Genomic DNA, 17,731 nt, shown 5'->3' with positions numbered 1-17,731 from the left:
TTGTTGGGCCAAAGGGCTTGTTTCCACACTGTAGAGATTCTATTAAAAAATTCTATAAAAGTAGATAGCAGTCTAAAAGTAGATAAAGCTATAACATTCTGGTTTAGCCGCAATTAGGATGTTACATCTAGCACTGGTTGCAGACGATACAAAAATTGGTAGGTGGTAAATAGCGAGGAGGATAGGCTTAGAGTACGGACGGGTCAGATAGACTGATCAGTGGCAAATGTAAATCAATCCAGATAAACATGAGGTGATGCTCTTGGGCAGCACAAACAAGTTAAGGGAATACATGATGAATGGTAGGGCCTTAGGAAGCACCAAGGATTGGAGGGACATTGGTGTGCATGTACACCGGTCTCCTAAGGAGTCAGGACAGGTGGTAAGGCAGCTTATGGTATACTATGGTTAGCCTTTATAAATCGAGTCATAGAGTTAAAGGGCAGACTGGTTACAGTGGAACTGTATAAAACGTTGGTTAAGCCACAGCTTAGAGTATTGTGCGTAGTTCTGAATCCACATTATAGGAGAAATGTGACAGCACTGGCAAGGGTAGAGAGGAGGTCTACGAAGATGTTGCCTGGGCTGGAAAGTTTCAGTTATGAGAATAACTTGGATAGGCTGGGGTTGCTCTCCTTGAAGCAGAGGAGATTGAGCAGGGACATGATTGAATTATAAAATTATGAGGGGCAGAGAGAGGGTAGATAGGAAGGAACTTTTCCCTTTGATGGAGAGATCAATAAGTAGGGGCAAATATTTAAGACAAGGGGCAAAAAGTTTAGAGATGTGAGGAAAGACTATTTCACCCAGAAGGTGGTGGGAGTCTGGAACTCACTGCCTATTAGAGTGGTGGAGGCAAAAGCTCTCGTGACATTGAAGAAGTATTTAGATGTGTATTTGTGATGTCAAAAGATACAAAACAATGGGTCAAAGGACCTTTTGCAGTGTTGCAGACCTCTATGACTCTGTGACACAACATGTTAGGAAGATTGGGACAGTCATTAAGAGGATGTAGATAGTATTTATCAGAATGTTTCTGGGAATGGGAAATTTTAGCTCCAGGATAAATGTTGAGAAGCTGGGACTGTTATCCTCACAACAAAGGAGAATTAGAAGAGATTTAATCAGGGTGTGCAAGACAGGTTTAGATTTTAAAAAAAGCTGTCCCTATTAGCAGATGGTGCAAGGCCTGGTTTTTTTAAAAAATAAATCACAAGATGTGGGCATCACTGTCTAAACCAGCATTTATAGCTCATCCCTAATCGAGAGTCAGGAATCAACCACATTGCAATGAGTTGAAGTCACATACAGGCCAGACCAGGTAAATACAATGGGTTCCTTCCCCAGAGGACATTAGTGGACCAGATGGCTTTTGCCAAAATTGGTAACAGTTTCATGGTCATTAAATTCTTAATTCCGAACTTTACTGGCCGAATTTCATGGCGAGATTCCAACCCAAGTCTCCATGTTACTACCTGGATGGCTGGATTAGTAGTGTAGCAATAATACCATTAGGCCATCCCCTCCCCAAGGAGGCATAAGTTTAAGATTCTAGGAATTGCAAGGAAAAACCATTTCATGCAGTGAACGGTAAAGGCCTGGAACTTCCTGCTTATTAAAATAGTGGAAGTACAGAAGTTCTAAATGGCCTCCTTCCATGGCATAGAATGATTTTATGACCTGGTTGCTCTCTTGATGGTGGATACTGTGTGGCCAATGTGTGGAAGTAGAGAGAAAGGTGACCAGATGAAACATATAAAAGCTGTACTTACAGGAAGAGGACAATGCCTGTGTTGGCCATCGCATATGCCAGGCCCAGGATACCACTGCCCATGATGGCATTGCTCAGGTTGAATACTGACATTCCAAATGAGGTTTTCCCTTCAAACTGTAATAAGAAAGAAAATATTAAACACCGAAAATCAAGGAAGATAAAAAAAATTGGTTGATTAACTCTCAGAATTGCCAACCATTCACTTGAGGGCCTAAGTTCTGCCCTGATCCAGTTGACTATATTTAGCACATTCCCAGTTGAAGAGGAACAATGTTTTCTTCAAAAATATCCAAACAACTCACATCTGTGAAACGGGTAGGTTTCTTCTCAGTGTCTGAATGAGGCAGGAATTCATCGCACTCGGCTGAGTTTCCTTCATTATCTTCGTACCTATGGGTTAGATGGAGAGAAATGAGACTGAAATGTGCATAAATGTCAAGGTGTGAAGGTGCAGGTGTTGGACTGGGATGGACAAGGTCAGAAATCATGCAACACCAGGTTATAGTCTACTGCTGCTCATTCGAATTCTACTCGAAGGAGCAATGCTTTGAAAGCTTGCGATTTCAAATAAACCTGTTGGATTATAAACTAATGTCATCTGACTTCACAGATGTTAAGTATGTGCAATTACTATTTAATCATAACTTTACCTCACCTCGAAGTTATAGAGGGTCTATCTGATACTTGAGTTCAAAGAGTAGAAAGGGAAATAAATCAAACCAGAAATTTACTTATGACAATTCTTTTCCCTCATTGAAGAGATGTGAGCCTAGTTGGGTGGGTTTCTGTTTATTGTCCATTCTTAGTTGCCCTGGAGAAAGTGATGGAGAGCACAACCTATGATATTTTTTTTTCTCTGAAAAGTGCAAGCATTAAAGTCATTAAACAAGGAAAACGTAGGCCCTCGCTAGTATTCTGGGAGCACGAGTTCAAATCCCATTATGGCAGCTGGTGAAAGGTAAAATTCATCTAACTATTGGTGTCATGAAGCTACCTTTGATGATTGTAAATGCCTGAGCGGCTCCCTAGTGTTCTTTAGGAAGGATAATAAACTATCCTTACCTGGTCTGGCCTATACATGACTTCAGATCAAGAGCACTATGACTGACTCTTAGATCACATGGCCTCTCTGAATGGTGGAACAATTCAAGGGGCAGAATGGCCTACTCCTGTTGGTAAATTAACAGAAGGGGTAGGAAGAGAACCTTAAGTATCCATTATGTAGGATAGGAAGTCACAAAAACATATTAGGGATTCCTATGCCAGTAACCAACTGTGCAATTTGAGGCAATATACTTGGAGTCAGGGCTGAGAGTATTTGAATTAATTAATAGCTCTCCAGAACTGAAAACTCGAATATCATCAAGTTTCTTTCTCATGCCTTTGTGTGTTACTCATTTCTTAAAGAGGGAGGGCTGACCCAACTACTGAAAGATTCACTGTCAAATGAAGAGAAATAGAAAAAACTCCTTTTAAAAGTGAGTTTGTGAGGATGCGACAATCATGCTTTTTTCGGAGAGAACGGGAATAAATGTTTGTGTAAGGAACTTAAAAATAGAACCTCAAAATCCATTGATATGCTAATTAAAGCTCAGGATCATTTAGTGCATTAATACTAATAATACTTTCCAAAATAAATACACCAAAGGATTTTCTGGAGGCAAATCAACAAAAATGTAATTCTCTAGAAGGAAATGGAAACGTCTGGTACATTCCACCGTTGCTTGATGCTTTCAGAACTGAGCCAGGGGAATTCACTTGTTCCCAAACCAACAGATTCTAATGAAAGAAATCCTCAAAGCCCAGTGGAGCACAGATATTTGTAGTTAAGTGATCTCACTGACAGATTGTAGTATAATGACAAGGCCCGCACACATCAGAGGCTCGCTGAGGCATTGCAATACACTGAGGACTCTAAAACAGGCAGTCCAATTGCTGCTCATCTGAAAAATATATCCCCGTGTTTAAACAGTAAGAACAACTCTGGGTAGAGAATGGGTGGGGAGTGGGTAGAATGCCCCTTCTGTTCCTCTTGGTGGCCCACATGCATCAATTGTAGCCACCCCTGTCACTCATCGGCTCAAGGTTGGCACAAAGTCGGGCAGCATGCAGCCAAATTTAGGTGACAGGCGTTAGGTCAGTGCTGTGGTGAGTTAGATCAAATCAAGGAGATGAGGCAGGGAACAGAGACCAGGGTAACAATGCCATTTGAGTGCAGAGATGAACTCCTACTCCAGAAATAATTGATTGTATTCACATTCTCTTTGAACTATGTCCCTTCTATCAGGGTTCCAATTGACAGGAAACAGGAAGGAGGCTTCTTGCTGATTCAGGCAACCACTGATGATGGCTAGTGGATGATCCCAGTAAACGCTGCGGCAGAGCAAAAATGGGAAGTGAATAGTGCATAGCAATCTTAATCTCAGAGCCCATTTGGTTTTGCTACTTGGGGTAAGTCAAAATTGTTGAGTTTAAAAAAAATACCTGAGCCTGTGTTGGCTGCACACCATATTTGTTAGAACTTTCAAGGACGTAGCCAGTTGAGTTGAGAAGTGTATGTGGTATATTTGGGAGATTCATACATTAGATTAGCACGTACAATTCCAGCACACAGGACTGAGGATACTGACATCGACAGAGAACTGGTTGGCAAACAGGAAACAAAGAGCAGGAATAGTCAGGTCTTTTTCCAAGTGCAGCAGTGACCAGTAGAATACCGCAGGGAGCAGTGCTTGGGTGCCAGCTATTCACAAGATGTAATTACGTGTGTATAATATAGTATATTAATGACTTAGATCAGGGAACTGAAATGTAAGTCTAAATGTATTGTCTCCAAATTTCCATATCACACAAAGTTTGGGGGAAGGGTAAGCTGTGAGGGGGAAGCAGATCTGAAGAAGGCTACGAAGAGAACACAGCAACAGTTTCCCGGTCTGATTCCTGGGATGGCAGAACAGATGAATGAAAAAGGATTGGATCAGTAGGAAATCTATTTACTGGAGTTTATAAAATAAAGTGGCTCTCATAGACATTTATAACATTCAACAGGACTAGACAGGGTAAATGCAGGAAGAATGCTCTCAATGACCTGGGAGTCCAGAACAACGGGTCATGGTGTAGTCCTCATTTAGGACTGAGATCGGGAGAAATTCTTGACTAAGACAGGGGTGAGCCTATGGAATTCTCTGCCACAGAAAATGGCTGACACCAAAACACGAATGTTTTCAAGAAAGAGTCTGATTTGTTCTTAGGATCAAAGGGTGTGGGGAGAAAGAGGGAATGGGGTATTGAGTTTGATGATCAACCATGATTATATTGAATGGTGGAGCAGGCTTGTTGAGCTGAATGGTCAACTCCTGCTCCTGTTATCTATCATTCATCCCCACGGTTTCGGTGCTGGCATTACAACATGAAGTACCTTTGTTCAGCTTAGACTGCCAGCACCAATGTGTACCTCTTTCAACTGAAAAAGTAACGAGGGGGAAGTGCAGCGAGGGGGTCATTTCACAATGTCTCTGCTCTCTGGATGGATTTGTGTGGGACCGGAGTAGCCTCCATAGTTGCTCACCTTCCATTTGATTGTAAGCAAGCTTAACTCTCAGCCAAGCATGCTGCTGCTTGACATGGTGAAAGCCAGAGAAAACAGCAGATGGAATAACTTCTAATTATTTGGGCAACAAGATCATCATGTTGGTATGACAACCACGCATATGTCTCATCACCAGCAATAAGAATGTCTGGAACCCATTGTAAAATAACAGATCCATTCAACGAATGTTCAGTTGACATCACACACCTGTCTTCCTCATGTTGCATTTTGATTGGTGCAGTCAGATCTTCTACATGATTGCCATTTGGAATAATCTCCACCATTTCAGCCTCTTTAGCCACCTGAACACAGTCCATGCTCCCTTACTTGTTGTCTGGACACAGGTGAAAATTCCCTCTCCTGCAAAAATACAAAAAGCAGTAAAGCATTTTAAGAAAAAATATATTGTCAAACACAGCCTTTACTTGTAAAAATAAAACGACAGAACTGCGGATGCTGTAAGTCAGGAACAAAAACAAAGTTGCTGGAAAAGCACAGCAGGTCTGGCAGCATCTGTGAACGAATAAACAGAGTTAACGTTTCTGAGGAAGGGTCACCAGACCCGAAACGTTAACTCTGTTTTTAACTTCACAGATGCTGCCAGACCTGCTGAGCGTTTCTAGCAACTTTGTTTTTATTACAGGCTTTACTTATCATTGATGGGCCGAGACTTGCTGTCAATAGCAAAACAGGTGGTGCCAGCTATACTTTTACATTCTTTACCCACTGTTGTTTCACACAGAAACTTTCAAAAGCCATTTCTATGCAGCACCAGAGACCCATGTGTCAGGACATCTATCACCTTGGCTAAGACAACAAGGTGGAGAGCTGGATGAACACAGCAGGCCAAGCAGCATCAGAGGAGCAGGAAGGCTGATGTTTTGGGCCTAGACCCTTCTTCAGAAAGCTTTCTGAAGAAAGGTCTAGACCCGAAACGTCAGCCTTCCTGCTCCTCCGATGCTACTTGGCCTGCTGTGTTCATCCAGCTCTACACCTTGTTATCTCAGATTCTCCAGCATCTGCAGTTCCTACTATCTCTATCACCTTGGCTGATCATTTTAAAGGACTGTTACTCAGCAGCTCAGAGTTTGAATCTGGAAGTATTAATTAAAATTCAACTAAATGTCAGATCAGGTGCAGGGGTCAAAATAAAGAAAGGAAAACAAAGATGGGTTTAGATGCAACAGAAATAAGGTGGACAGAAAGAAAATGTTTCTACTTTGTTTCAATTATTTAAAACTTCAAGAAGAATTACAGTACCAAAGGACAAGTCCTCAAACTTTTAAACATTAGAGATAAAAGTTGTTTGCTCAAAATTAAACATACCACACCGTTATAAAAATTCCTTACACTAGAATGGTCAAACACAAAGTCTTTTGGCCAATTTGGTGGATATCTATCACATAAGTAAAGCACCTTGATGCTGTTCCATATTTTTTAATGTAATCTTTTGATCAGATACCAGCATAATGAAGATTCTGAAGAGCAGGAAACTCAGGCAGTAACTTCCTGAATTCCATGTTTAACTGCACACGTGCAATCTCCAAAAGCTGCTATCCAACTCAGATTTTAATAGCAATACGCACTTAAATCTTAAAATTTAAAAAACCCAGCTATTACTTTCTCAACCTTCTCAGGTTCCCTATAAGACCACAAGGTGAAGGAGCAGAAGTAGGCCATTCAGTTCATTAAGTCCACTCTGCTATTTAATGAAATCATGATTGATTTGGTAGTCCTTGACTCCACTTTTCAGATTTTTCCCCATAACCCTTGATTCCCTTATTAAAAATCTGTCTATCTCTGCAATGAGCATAATGATCCAGCTTCTACAGTCAACTACAGTGAAGAATGCCATAGATTCACTACTCTCTGATAGAAGAAATTCCTCCTCATCTCAACTCCTCTAGCATGGGGGAATGGTGGGGTCGGCGGTGGGGGGGGGGGGGGGGGGGGTGAATTATGTTACTGGGTGAGAGTCTCCAACTGTAATTGGGTGACCCCTTGCTCTAAGATTATCCTCTCTGGTCCTACACACTCCAACAGGGGAAACAATCTTTCTGCATCTACCCTGTCAAGACCCTAAAGAACCTGTATGTTTCGGTTATTCCTCTCATTCTTCTCATATACCTCGCATTCTTCAATAAGTATTGGACTAACCTACTCAACCTCCCCTCATAAGGACATCACTCCATAACCAGGATAAACCTAACGAACCTTCTCTAGGCTGTCTCCAGTGTATATCTTTCCTTAGATAAAAGGAGCAAAACTGTATTTATGGTGTGATCTAACCAATGCCTTGTAATGATCCAACCAATGTCTATTTTAATATTGAAATAAAGTTTGATATTCTATTTACCATACCAATCCCTTACTGAACTTGTACGCTTATTGTTATTTATGCACGAAGACTCTCAAATTCTTCTGTGTTGAAGATTTCTACAGTCTTTCCTATTTAAATAATACTCAGTCCTCCTATTTTTAAAGTGCATAATTTCAGATTTCCTACAAATCACATCTGCCAAGTACTTTTCCACTCAAGTAATCTGTCAATAACGCTCTTTAGACTTTTAGTGTCATCTTCACAACATGTCCTCCCAACTATTTTTGTATCATACACAAGTTGGTTGAGATACATTCATACACCTCATCCAATTCATTAATATATATTACAAATAACTGTGGCCCCAGCAGTGATGCCTATGGCACTCCGTTAGTTACATGAAAATGCAATACTTACCCAAGTCTCTTTCTTCTGTTAATTTGCTAATCCTCAATCCATGCTAATATATTACCCACAACACCATGGGCTTTTGCCTTCATATGTAGTACACTATTTCTATTCATGATTGGGATAAAAATTAATGATAAATAAACTGATAGAGTAATTTCAAACAGAGCTTGACTTCTAGAAGGGGGCAATGAGGGAGGGAAATGCTATTGTTGGAGTTTGAAGCTATTTAGATTCCACAAAATACTATCAAGAGTGCAATCAACCAGCAGTATTCAATGGACTTGGCCCAGATCAGTATCTACCCTCTACTGCTATTGGCTGAGAGTCCACAACACTGTGATACTGCTTAAACTCTAAAATTGTCTCTGTCTGAACATTCCCAAATGATAGAAAGGTGAGAAAGGGAATAAAGTCACTCAATAAGGCCATGGCTGACATGAGAATCCTCAATACCATTTTCCTGCCTTTTCCTCATGTTTCCCTGATTCCCTTCCCGCTTGAAAATCTCAGCCTCGAATTAACAATACAGCCTTCTACAGGATAGTTAGATAGATTGAGAGATAGACAGGCAGAGAAGTATTAGCAGGCGAATCTTGAAAATTAGACAGGAGAAGCTGAAGTCAAACACCAGGTGAGTAAATGTGACTCTGAATATTTGTTCTTTTGGACGATAAATGAGGAGACAGGCCCTAACGTTGGCTGGGCATGTGCTTATCTATTCAATGAGTGCTAGGCCTTCCTCAAGTCATTCCTGTTGGAGATCTGCATTTTGAAGTTGTGAGATTTCACTGACTTTGAGACCAGAAACTTTAAGCAAATGTCAATAATTTTGCAAAACATGTGAACTGGCACATGAAGCACTCTAGTGGCAATACAAAAACTGTCCCTAAATTGCTGAATACTGGATATCTGAGTTGTTTGCAAATAATGTCACCTGGCAGCAAATAAAACAAGGTTCTTCATCTCTCTTTCCCTGAACCCAAACAAAATCCTTTAAGAGAATAGTGTCTCTTTCATAAACTACAGTGGAGTTGTTTGACAATATCAATTATATGTCCGAGCTTGGTCAAGAGAGATTGGTCAGTAGCATGGGGGGGAAATATGTTACTGGGTGAGAGTCATCTGTCTTCAACTGTATTCTAACCAATGTCTGCTTTGCCATTGAGCAAAGGTCTTGACGGACTCCAACATGTATTGAGATATGCTCAATTCAGAATTGCTGCTCTTTGTAACAAGCTGGTATATCACTTTCCTATGATAGCAAGAGGGTCTTATACAGCACAAAGCTTGGATTCGGAGGCAATTTCTCAGTTGAAGAAGATTAAACCACCTTTCCTACTAGATCAACCAAGTGTTTTCAGCTGCAGGCCCTCTCTACTTCATACAATGATTTAGATTGAAAGAGGGTAGCAACGCTTAGGTTTCACTGTTGTACTTATGTGCCAGGAATTGCTATGATTCCAGCTCGCGTTAAGAATAAATGCCTCTACACTGAGTGAAACTTGGCTGGATAGGTGATAAGCTTTACTGTTGCAATTTGTTTACCATGGTGGTCAGTTACTGGCAATTCACTGAGGCTATCAATGTTGTGCTAACAAAGGAAGATCAAAGTTTATTACACTCAAAGGGAAAAGAAACATGGATTTTTTGCATTGCCCAAAAATTACTGAAACGAAGATTCAACCTTTTTAACCTCAAGAACAACTTTAGAGATACTCAAACATCATAGAAGGGTGACTGTGTTTCCACTTTTTAAATTACTTGTTCAGTATATATATCACTGTAATTGGTTTCTTTTTGGCAAATCTGTGGTAACTCATGCTATTTGTTTGGTTAATGCCTCTTCTGGTGATCCATAAACAAATTGCTATTACAGCTCACTTATGTTTCAATATTATTTCCTTAAACTTCTCTTCCTCAGCCTTCTTTTTCAGGGGCTTTTCTCTTACAGACATTAAGCCAGTAAAGACATATTTACTTCTGCCCTGACTGTTTTGCAGACTGCTAAACTGCACTTTTACTGTTATAGGCTTTTTTCTCTCGAAATGACATATGTCTGTCTCTGAAAGAAACCTGCACATTTCTTGAACTTCTAGATGGTTGTCCCTGTCTCTCTGTGTCATAAGGCACTTTGTAGTTCATTTCTCTCTCTTCTATCTAAACACTGAACTATTCACCTTAATAGTTTTTTACAAGCCTCATTTAAAAGCACGTGAACACATTTCCAGGAGCCAAGTTTCCAAAGAATATTAATATATCCTAAACCTTCATATAAACAATATAGAAGAAAATATGGGGGCAATGATAAATAATTTTGTGTTTGGCACAAAGAGCATCTGGATTATTGACAATGAGGAAAGGTTTTAGGTAACAGGAAGATATAGATGGATTGTTTAGTTGGGCAGACTAATGGCAGGTGGAATTTAATCTTGATAAATGTGAGGTGATGCACCTTGGAAGAAGTAACAAGATGAGAGAGTACTCAATGAATGGCAGGACACAAGAAAGTTCAGAAAAATATAGTGACATGAAGTGCTTATCTATAGTTGCCTGAAGGTGGAAAGATAGGTTACTGAATAGTTCTATTTACATTTCATTCCATTCTACTCAAAACTCACCACAAAGCAGAAAGAAGGATAAATGGCTGGAAGTTCATTATGAGACAGTAAAGAGTCAGCAAAGCCTGAAAACATAGTAAATTTTATTTACTCGTGGGATGTGGGCATCTCTGGCTAGTCAGCGTTTATTGTCTGTCACTAGCTGCCCTTGAGAAAGTGGTGGTGAGCTGCTTTCTTGAATCTCTGCAGTCCGAGTTGAATATGTGCTACTGTATGGTTTCATCATAAAACAACATTGTTCTCACAGATTTACAATAGTGCCATTTTGAAAAAGGTGATAAATCAACAGTTGGTGCCACAGCCTGTTAACATGCAATTCCAGACAAAGTAAACGTTGACCAATTAACAGTTGAGTTACAAAAGCAAAATACTGTAAATGCTGGAAATCCGAAAAAAAGTAAAAACAAATGATGCTGGAAATATTCAGTAGGTTCAGCAGCACCTGTGGAGAGGAATAAAGTTAACATTCCAGCTTGATGACCTTTTATTTGAACTGGGAAAGGGTAAGGATGTAGCAGGTTTCACGCAAGGGGAACACAACACTAACTCAAGGAGCAGCACACACATCCAATGATGAGGTCAGAAGTCACACAACACCAGGTCATAGTCCAACAAGTTTATTTGACATCAAGTTTTTGGAGCATCGCTCCTTTGTCAGCGGTCCAAAAGCTTGTTATTTCAGATAAACCTGATGGAATATAACCTGATGTCATGTGACTGCTGATGTTGTCCACCCCAGTCCATCACTGGCACCTCCACATCTTGGCATCCATTGATGAGGCATTTTATAGCTTTCCAGACTTCCCATTTTGTTTCTTTCCTCTTTACTGGTTTCCTTTTGTTTTGTTTTTCTTCTTTGGATCGCATATGTTCGTGGTTCTGCCATTCACACCTCCTTTAGACATATCTTTTGTTTCCCTACATGTCTCACTGCCATCTCCTTTGGCCCTACATCTTCTTTTGTCATTCAGTCTCTCCCGCCTTTCACCCTATCACAGGTCTTCATCAACTCAGCAGCTCCTGCCACAGACAATGGTAAAAGTTTAGTCATTATGTAAGCTAAGGAAAAGGATTGATGGCTTTTTTAGTTTCTAATGGAATCATGGGATATGGGAATAACATGGGAATAAAGCAATGAGCTGAATGATCAGCCATGATCTCGACTGGCAAAGTAGGTTTGAGGGTCTGAATGGCCTAATCCTGCCCCATGTTCCATTTTCAACTTTATCTCCCACTTTTCCCAAATTTTTTGGATCACATACTGCGAGCAAATAGGCATTTTATTAAGAGCGCCAATAATTTTACTCTCCATCTATCCACTGTGAGGCGTCAGCGAGTAACTTGGTAAGAACTCATTTTCTATTTCCCAACTTAAATGATGAGCCATCTGGCCCTGCCTTAACAGCATTGTTGTTGACACCTTAACATTCAATAAAACCAACTGTTGAAGTATCAACTATGTCACCATTGTCAACCTGTGGCTTTTAATTCCCTCATGTGGTCATAGAGTCATACAGCACAGAGACAGACCCTTTGATCCAACCAGTCCATACCAAATATAATCCCAAACTAAACTAGTCATACCTGCCTTCTCCTGGCCCATATCGCTCCAAACTTTTCCTATTCAAGTACTTATCCAAATGTCTTTTAAACATTGTAATTTTACCCACATCGATCACTTCCTCAGGAAGTTCATTCCACATATGAATCACCCTTACTGTAAAATATTTGCTCCTCATGTCTTTTTTAAAATCTGTCTCCTCTCACATTAACAGGCATCTATGGAACAGACATCTACCATTAACCTATCTATACTCGTCACAATTTTATGAACTTTTATACGGTCACCTCTCAACTTCCTACACTCCAATGAAAAAGGTCCCAGCCTCTTCAGCGTTTCTTTATAACTGCAGCTTTCCATATCCAAAAATGAAGGCATCGCTGCAACTGGCATCAGAATGGGGATGTTGGAAAATGAGTTAATGAAAGGTTAAATGCAAATGCACTACCAACAGGTTGCATTTGTGAAGCTTGCTATCACTCCAGAGCAAAATAATTAACAAAATACTTTAGGTCAAAGTTGCTTTCACTCAACAATGGCTTTTGTTACATTCCTGTGGTTAGTTTATGGATGTTGTGTTTGAGAATATAAATCATGAAATTGTTCAAACATGGTGAGACAGGGGAGTGGGAGACTTGCAGTTCATTGACAATGAGTTCCTGATCTCACCAACTCCCCCTCTCTCCCTATTTATTTCAGAACACTCTCCCCCTCCCCCATTTCTGATAAAGGGTCTAGGCCTGAAACGTCAGCTTTTCTGCTCCTAAGATGCTGTTTGGCCTGCTGTGTTCATCCAGCTCCACATTTTGTTATCACAAGGAGTAACAAGTCATGACCCTGATTGTGTGATCCAATGCTTCGGGGCATGTGTATTCCACTCCCTCTCCAATGCATACTCCCAAATATTAGCCAGGGTTGATTTCAAAGCTCCCATGTGATAAATGGCTTCAGAAGATGTTTAGAACTTACATGTACCTTCCTTTCTATTTTACAACCTCAGAAACATGAAATAAAGACAAGATATTTCAGCTGTTCCATTAAACCATTACTCTATGTGTAGCCATAAATTAGATGATTATTCAGTCAAAGATGATGCAAAAGAGTAATGGAAGCAGCGTATAACGTTGACAAAAAGAATATGAAGTCCGAGGATTATGAAGAAATTAGAATTCATCAGAGGTTTCTGAGAACTTTGTAAAGAGCAAGAGAAGAAAGTATCAGAGTAACCCACACAGAGCCAGTAAGAATTGCCGTTGCTGGAGTCAGAGATAACACAGTGTGGAGCTGGAGGAGCACAGCAGGCCAGGAAGCATCAGAGGAGCAGGAAAGTTGACATTTCAGGTCAGCACCCTACTTCAGAAATGGGGGGGCTGAGCTCGCTGCCCCCCTCCATTTCTGAAGGGTCCTGACCTGAAACGATAATTTACCTGCTCCGCCGATGCTGCCTGGCCTGCTGTGTTCCTCCAGCTCCACACTGTGTTATCTCTGACTCCAGCAATGGCAATTCTTACTGTCTCTGAGGTTATGTTACAGATGTGCAGGGAGCTGGTGACGCCATACCCGGAATACTGAGTTTTGGTCTCCTTGTTTGAGAAAGGATGTAGTGGCACTGAAGGATTTACAAAGGAGATTCACTATGTTAATTCAGGAATTGAGCAGTTTACCTTCTAAGGAGAGACTGAGTAGACTGGGATTACATTAATTGGAATTTAGAAGAATGGGGGGGTGGATCATATAGAAACATAAAATTATGAAGGGAATGGATAAGATAGAAGCAGAGAGGTTGTTTCTGCTGGTGGGTGAAACAGGAACAGGGCATAAGCGGCAAAATTAGGGGGAGCAGGTTTAGGACTGAATTGAGGAGGAACTTCTTCACCCGAAGAGTTGTGAAACTGTGGAATTCCCTGCCCAGTGAAGCCGTTGAGGATTCCTCATTGAGTGTTTTTAAAGCTAATATAGGTATTTTTTTAAAACAGTAAGGAAATTAAGGGTTATGGTGAGAGGGTGCGTGGATGGAGCTGAGGCCACAGAAAGATCAGCCATGACATTATGGAATAGTGGAGCGGGCTCGAAGGGCCAGATGGCCTACTCCTGCTTCTGGATCTTGCTTCTTATTAGAGTTTATAGCTGTCAGGAAAGACTGGAGCTAATTCTCAACAGAGGGCTCAAGGGTTTTCTAGTAACAGTGTGAAATGTTTGATAGGATGAAGTATGCTTTCTCATTTCTGTGGAAAACAGATGTCATTACTGTAAGATATTCACTAACAAATTCAATAAGGAATTCAGCAGAAACACTTTTACCAAGAGAGTGGTTAGAATGTGGAGCTTGCTGTTGTATGGAGGTATATTAAAACACAAATACACTTCGGGGAAAGCTAGATAAAAATATGAGGATGAAAGGAAATAAAAGTTATATTGATAGCGTAGGATGAAGTAAGTTGGGGGGGGGATTCATGTGGAGCATTAGTACCAGTGAAGAACAAATGGCCAGATTCTGAGCCACAATTCTTATTAAGTTCAGTGTGATTTCAGTGCTCCCACATGAAGGGTGTCACACTTGGTGAAAGCACTAATCAGAAACTCAGTGGTTTTGTCACTAACCCAAGTTTCTTTTGATTTTTAGTCCCTGCTGGGAAAGCAAGACAACTGAATTTCCCCAAGTGAACACCTCAGTTGGGTTAGAGAGCTGTACAGCACGGAAGCAGACTGTTTGGTCCAACTCATCCATACCGGCCAGATATCATAAATAAATCTAGTGCCATTTGCCAGCATTTGGCCCATATAACTGTCAACCCTTCCTATTGAGATACCCATCCAGATGCCTATTAAATGTTGTAATTGTGCCAGTCTCCACCACCTCCTCTAGCAGCTCATTCCATACACGCACCACCCTCTGTGTGAAGAAGTTGCCCCTATAGTCCCTTTTAAATTCTTCCCCTCTCTTAAACCTACACCTTCTAGTTTTGGACTCTTCTACTTTGGGGAAAAGACTTGCCTCTTCACTCTTTCCATGCCTGTCATGATGTTATAAACTTCTATAAGGTCATCCCTCAGCCTCCATTGCTCCAGAGAGAATAGCTTCAGCCTATTCAGCCATGCCCTGTAGCTCAAACCCTCCAATCCTGGCAACATCCTTGTAAATCTTTTCTGAACTCTTTCAAGTTTCACAATAGCCTTCCTATAGCTGGGACAGCAGAATTGAATGCAGTATTCCAAAAGTGGCCTAACTAAAGTCCTGTAAACCTGCAACATGACTTCCCAAAACTATACTCAATGCAGAGACCAGTAAAGGCAAGCATGCCAAACGCTTTCTTCACTATCCTATCTATGTATGACTCTACTTTCAAGGAACTATGAACCTGCTCTCCAAGGTCTCTTTGTTGAGCAACATTCCCCAGGGCCTGAGAAGTAGGTATTTAATTCCTGCCCTATTTGCCTTTTCAAAATGCAGCACCCCACACTTATCTAAATTAAACTCCATCTGCCACTTCTTGGCCCATCTGATCAAGGTCTCGTTGTACTCTGAGGTAACCTTCTTCGCTGTCTGCTACATCCTTCACCTTTAAACAGTGCATCAACACAGTGGCAGAAAATTAAATGGTGGGGCTGACAGAAATCTCAAAGAACTGGTGAACCATACATTTCAACCAGAGTCAAACCACGAGAGATATCTTCCTTGGGTCTAATACTGTTTCTGCAGATTTAGTCGTTGGAATGTAGAACTTGCTGCTGCATGGAAGTGAATTGTGTAACTAAATTTCAAGGAAAGCTAGATAAACACAAACGGGAAAGACCATTGTGTGTGGCTGAATAGACAAGCAGCAGAGTACAGGAGATTCCTTCTCGATCGATTTTTCTGGCATTCCAACTGACACCAGCTTCCAGTGCATCTGATGCTTGCTTACCAACCTCTGCCTGAAGCTGTTTGTTGCATTTCTCTCTCAAAGCATGTTAAACATAAAATAGATTTTTCCAACCCATGTCAGCAAAAGCCTTGACCCAAATTTGGCCTTGAGCAGCCTATCAACACGTGGATACTTTCCATTAATTTTGCACGTTATTTTATCTGTTTGATTCTGGACTGCACATGATCTCGAGAATTCAAAGCTGTGGCTTGTTCCACTCATTCACTTTGCTTTCTGGAAAAAAACATTGCTGCAACGTAAGCCCGCTGAGTAGTTTTATCTAAACACAAGTTTCCCTCCCTCCCTCCAAACGTTTGCGGCTTCATGCCTGAACAAAACTCGTGGGTATTTTTCCATTCCAAATGTTTCCACTCTATCACTTCTGGAAAGCAAAGTTGATAGTTGAAGGATAGATTGGAATTAGTAAATTCTGCAAAGCTTTGTCTCCAAAATTGTGTCTGACTAAGAACATTCACCTCACACATGGGGTCTGGTGCTCTCTGTGGTCAGACATACTTTATGACAGTATGGGTCGCAGACTGGATCAGAGTAAAAGGATCAGGCCATTCTGCCCAACAAACCTGTTTCATTACTCACATGGTGGGTCTGTACTTCACTGTTATCTTTTGTTGCTGCAAATCCATTTATTACCTTAAAATCCAGCAATTTTGCGTTTTCAAACTGACCTATTCTCAAAGGCTTTCTTAAGAGAAATCCAGATGTCCACTTGCTTTTGGATGCAGAGATTGTGCCTTCCTGCCAATATCCCTGAAGAGCCCCTCACACTAATTTTAAGGATGCACTCCGTTCTCTAGACTCCCACACCAGACAAAGTAGTTGCTTTCTGTCTACCCAATCAAAATCGGGCAGAACAGTGGCTCAATGGTTAGTACTGCTGCCTCGCTGCCCCAGTGACCCATATTTGATCCCACCCTCACGCAACTGCCTGTGTGAAGTTTGCAAATTCTCCCCGTGTCTGCGTGGGTTTCCTCCTGGTGCTCTGGTTTCCTCCCACAGTTAAAAGATATGTGGGTTAGGTGGACCTGCCATGGTAAATTGCCCACAGTGCCCAGGGCTGTGCAGGGTTAGCCAAGGGAAATGCAGGGATATAGGGACAGAGTAAGGGCATAAGTGTAAGTAGGATGTTATTCGGAGGGTTGGTGGGGACTTGATGAGCTGAATGGTCTGCTTTGACATTGTAGGGATTCTGGGAAATCAATTAATTGTGTGGACAACTGGGATACATTTCAGAAGTGGATTAGGTTGTGCGTATGTCCTATGCCATTATGAGCATGCAGCTGCTTTTCTTTTAGTTCTCTTGTGGGACATGGGTGTCACTGGCTGGCCAGCACTTGTTGCCCATCCCAAGCTGTCCTTTGACCTGAATGGCATGCCAGGTCATTTTGGAGGCAATTGAGAATCAACTGCATTGCTGTGGGTCTGGAGTCACATGTCGGCCAGGTCAGGTTAGAATGGTCGATTTCCTTCCTTGATGGACATTAGCGAGCCAGATGGTTTTTTTTTCTGACAATCAACAATGGTTTTATGATCGT

The 17,731-nt window shown here is 41.1% G+C and overlaps 1 protein-coding gene across 1 annotated transcript in view; it reads right to left on the bottom strand.

The window, feature by feature from the left end:
* Positions 1-17,731, bottom strand: part of slc38a3b (solute carrier family 38 member 3b) — a 138,830-nt gene that overhangs the window by 93,098 nt on the left and 28,001 nt on the right. The window contains exons 2-4 of the mRNA XM_048547513.1: positions 5,571-5,723; positions 2,077-2,164; positions 1,773-1,888 (exon numbers count right to left, since the gene is read on the bottom strand). Of these exons, the coding sequence (XP_048403470.1) occupies positions 1,773-1,888; positions 2,077-2,164; positions 5,571-5,680 (314 nt within the window). The 5' untranslated portion in view covers positions 5,681-5,723. The remainder of the gene's footprint in view (positions 1-1,772; positions 1,889-2,076; positions 2,165-5,570; positions 5,724-17,731) is intronic.

Source organism: Stegostoma tigrinum, chromosome 11 (genome assembly GCF_030684315.1).
Source record: "Stegostoma tigrinum isolate sSteTig4 chromosome 11, sSteTig4.hap1, whole genome shotgun sequence".
NCBI lineage: Eukaryota > Metazoa > Chordata > Chondrichthyes > Orectolobiformes > Stegostomatidae > Stegostoma > Stegostoma tigrinum.
Note: the sequence above shows the minus strand (reverse complement) of the source record. Positions and strands in the feature narration are given on the sequence as shown.